Here is a 3,963-nt window from a genome sequence, read left to right as displayed (position 1 = left end):
GTAACGATTCATTTTCATTTTTTAAGAAAGATACAGCAAATAAAAAATCTCCAATTAATACTGGAGTATTTTCTAGTTTGTGAACAATTAGCAACAGCAGTCAACTCACACTGTTCAACAGTATTAAAGGTCATTCCTGATGGAAGAGGTTATGCCCGAAACATTGACTCTCCTGCTCCTCGGATTCTGCCTCACCTGCTGTGCTTTTCCAGCACCACACTTTTTGACTTTGATCTCCAGTGTCTGCAGTCCTCACTTTCTCCTAGTATGACAAAACACGGTATAATTAACGAGCTCTGCTCAAATGTGGTGGCAAGTAGTAAATTGTGCTGCAACAAATGTTGAACTGAGAAATGTGAGGTGCCGCATTTTGGAAAAGCAAATCAGAGCAGGACTTATACACTTAATGATAAGGTGCGAGGGAGTGTTGCTGAACAAACAGACCTTGGAGTGCAGGTTCATAGCTCCTTGAAAGTAGAGTCGCAGGCAGATGGGATTCTATGAATCTGATTGAAATGTTAAGAAAAAAAGTCTATTTACACTGAGATGGCTTCTTTAGAAACAAAATCAGAAATTGCTGGGAAAAATACTCAGCAGGTCTGGCAGTATCTTTGGAGAAAAATCCAAGTTAATGGTTCAGGTCCAGTGACCCTTTTTCATAGAGTCATCGAGATGTCCAACACGGAAACAGACCCTTCGGTCCAACTCGTCCATGCCAACCACTTATCCTAACCTAATCTAGTCCCATTTTCCAGACTTGGCCTATATCTTTCTAAATCCTTCCTATTCAAATACCCATTCAGATGCTTTTTAAATGCTGTAATTGTACCAGACTCCACCATTTCCTCTGGCAGCTCATTCCATACACATACCGCCATCTGCGTGAAAAGGTTGCCCCTTAGGTCCCTTTTACATCTTTCCCCTTTCATCCCAAACTTATGCCCTCTAGTTCTGGACTCTCCCATCCCAGCGAAAAGACTGTCTATTTATCCCATCCATGCCCCTCATGATTTTATAAACCTCTATAAGGTCACTCCAGGGAAAACAGCCTAGCCTATTCAGCCTCTCCCGATATCTGGTAGTATTTCTGATTTCCAGCATCTGCAATTCTTTAGGATTTTGTTTTGGCCCATTTATAAAATTTGTGTTGGTCTTGCTGGAAATGGATGCTGAAACCTCTGCGATTCTTTTTAATAGCTATTTTCTCCTTTAAAGGAAAAGTTATATTAGAAAGAGGAAATCTGCCGGTTCCCCGTTCAGTTGTTAATACTTCAAACATGCACAGAAAATAATGCATAGGCTTTTTAAAAGAGTTTATGTAGCTCGGTGAAACAGGATCAGTAACGTACGTGATAAAATACCTTTTGGTATATTTCTGAACATTTGGTAGTATGCGATGAGGTGCTTTAGTACTTAAAGGTTATTAAGTAAGTTCTTTTCGGATTGAGCTCGCTGGACGGCAGGTGTTGAGGACAACGAACGCGCAGCTTTTCCGAGCTTTTCCACTCGTAACTTCATATCGTCTCCAGCCAGAACATAAACAAGTGGGTTAAAGATGCTGTTCAAACTGGCCAGGGCTCTGGCCACTTGGTAACCCAGATAAATGTTTTTGAAGGTTTGGATGCACTGGCCCTGGAGTTGGAAGTGCCTCGAGATCAGGTTCGCGTTTCTCAGGAGGTGATAAGGAGCGAAGCAAAGGGAAAACAAGGCGGTGACGATCAGCACCAGTTTCAGGCAGCGCTGCCGCAAGCCTCGCTCCACGTTCTTGTTGCGGATCAGAACCAGAACAACGCGGCTGTAACAGCCAACAATGATGAGGAAAGGGAGGACGAAAGCCATCACGGTCAAGGCGAGATTGTACTTCGTGTACTCCCCCAGCTCTTTTACCGAGGCACTGTCCTGGCATTTGGTGTCATTGAAGTTGGTCTTGGTGAAATGGAGATCGGCCGAGGTTTGGGCTAGAACCAGCCCCCAGACCAGGAGGCTGATGAGCAGCGAGCGGCGGCGGTTCCACCTGCCCAGCACCTTCATGGGGTGCACTATGCCCAGGTATCGCTGCACACTGATACAAGTGAGGAATCCGATGCTGCCGTACAGGTTCAGGTGGAAGAGGAGCCTCGTCATTTTGCAAAACGCTTTCCCGAACGTCCAGCGGTGTCCATTGGCGTAGTACACCACCAGGAAGGGCAAAGTGATGACATACAGGAGGTCAGCCAGGCCCAGGTTAAACAGGAACACGGTGATGCTGGTGAATTTCCTCCGGCTCAAGCACATGGCTCCCAGCACCCAGCAATTCCCCAGGAAGCCCAGTATAAACACGATGGTGTAGACGGTGGGCAGGAACTTCGATGTGAAGCCTTTATTGACTTTACAGTAGGTGCTGTTGCCTGGTCCGAGGGATGTGAATGATACGGAGGGAAGGGTAGTGCTGGGCTCCGCCATGCTCCGGTCAACTCACAAGTTCCCCACTCTTAAACTGGATCCAGTGGCAGATCCGATTTTACCGTTTCGCAGCAGGAGAAATAAAGCCAGGATACCTGGTGTAAACAGCGAGCGCTCTAATTCCCGCGGCTGCAATGCTGCCAAGTGACTGAGTGAATCCCCACAGTGTGTTGAATGCAGACCGGCGGGTGTTCAGCGCCGCTAAGGAGTGACACGCCACGCACTGCGTCTCTGTACATGAGGGAGAATAAACACAGACCCGATTACCTGCCCATGTTCTCTCTGCCAAAAAAAAACACACACACTCTGCGGCTCCTGTTGTCTGCCTTTTCAACTCACCACCATATCCCCAGGACAATATTTAACTGAGGTTTGGTGCAGTGCTGCAGCCAAGTTCAGCACAAGCTGGAACAACAGCAAAACATGTTCCCCTTGGCCTTCACCAATCGGTATCGAGTTCAATAATTTTAGGGCTTGAGCACATTCTTCTAAGACCTTTACCCACATCCACCCCCAGGTTTTGTCATCACATGGGCTACTTTCACAACAGCCTACTCATTTCCACCCAGTGATTGATGTGGAGGTACCAGTGCTGGACTGGGGTGGACAAAGTAAAAAAATCACACAACACCAGGTTATAGTCCAACAGGTTTAATTGGAAGCACTAGCTTTCACAGCGCTGCTCCTTCATCAAATGGTTGTGCACAATCACCTGATGAAGGAGCAGCGCTGTGAAAGCTAGTGCTTCCAATTAAACCTGTTGGACTATAACCTGGTGTTGTGTGATTTTTAGCTTTATCCACCCAATGATAGTCTCCATTAACAGGTGTGTTTTTTTCTCTCTGGCTCACTATTATCCGTCCCTTTGTTTGCCCAACTGCTGTTCTCTTCCTGTGGATTCAGTTTCCATCTTTGTTTAATCTTTTCAATCTGCCTCACTCCCACAACATAGTATACAGTACTACTTTTGCCCAGCTACAATCGGTCTGATCAAGGGTCACTGGAAGCACATGTTGACTTTACTTTCTCTCCACAGATGCTGCTCTGTCTGCTTAGATTCTCTAGTTTTTTTTCTGCTTTTATTCCACAATTTTAAATGCTGTCCAATTGAGAAAAAAGCGATTTGATAGTTAATAACCTGATTAGTATTTTAAGTCTTAGGCAGACAACCATAGGGCTCAATTCATAAAAACTTTGCAGAAGAAATGCAGGTAGATGACACTGTTTTTGAGGTACTGATTTTGAGGTAAAAATACTGCTGAAAAAGGCAGAAATCAGGAAGTTGCTGTTGATTTAACCTGCTCCCTCGGAAACATCAGCTATTTAGAGTCATAGAGTCATAGAGATGTACAGCATGGAAACAGACCCTTCGGTCCAACCCGTCCATACCGACCAGATATCCCAACCCAATCTAGTCCCACCTGCCCGCACCCGGCCCATATCCCTCCAAACCCTTCCTATTCATATACCCATCCAAATGCCTTTTAAATGTTGCAATTGTACAAGCCTCCGCCACTTCCT

General features: G+C 45.6%; 1 protein-coding gene across 1 annotated transcript; it reads right to left on the bottom strand.

Moving 5' to 3' along the window:
- Positions 1 to 234: 234 nt before the first annotated feature.
- Positions 235 to 3,001, bottom strand: si:dkey-78k11.9 (P2Y purinoceptor 1). Its single transcript, XM_043710318.1, has 2 exons — positions 1,362 to 3,001; positions 235 to 262 (listed from the first exon to the last, which is right to left on the bottom strand). The coding sequence occupies exon 1, from the start codon at positions 2,440 to 2,442 to the stop codon at positions 1,414 to 1,416; it is 1,029 nt and encodes a 342-aa protein (XP_043566253.1). The 5' UTR covers positions 2,443 to 3,001; the 3' UTR covers positions 235 to 262; positions 1,362 to 1,413.
- Positions 3,002 to 3,963: the final 962 nt, after the last annotated feature.

This window comes from Chiloscyllium plagiosum, chromosome 20, assembly GCF_004010195.1.
Source record: "Chiloscyllium plagiosum isolate BGI_BamShark_2017 chromosome 20, ASM401019v2, whole genome shotgun sequence".
In the NCBI taxonomy this organism is placed as follows: Eukaryota; Metazoa; Chordata; class Chondrichthyes; order Orectolobiformes; family Hemiscylliidae; genus Chiloscyllium; species Chiloscyllium plagiosum.
Note: the sequence above shows the minus strand (reverse complement) of the source record. Positions and strands in the feature narration are given on the sequence as shown.

What these genes read in the sequence shown, in the direction of transcription:
- si:dkey-78k11.9 (XM_043710318.1), bottom strand. Translation starts at nt 2,442, where the DNA reads ATGGCGGAGCCCAGCACTACCCTTCCCTCCGTATCATTCACATCCCTC.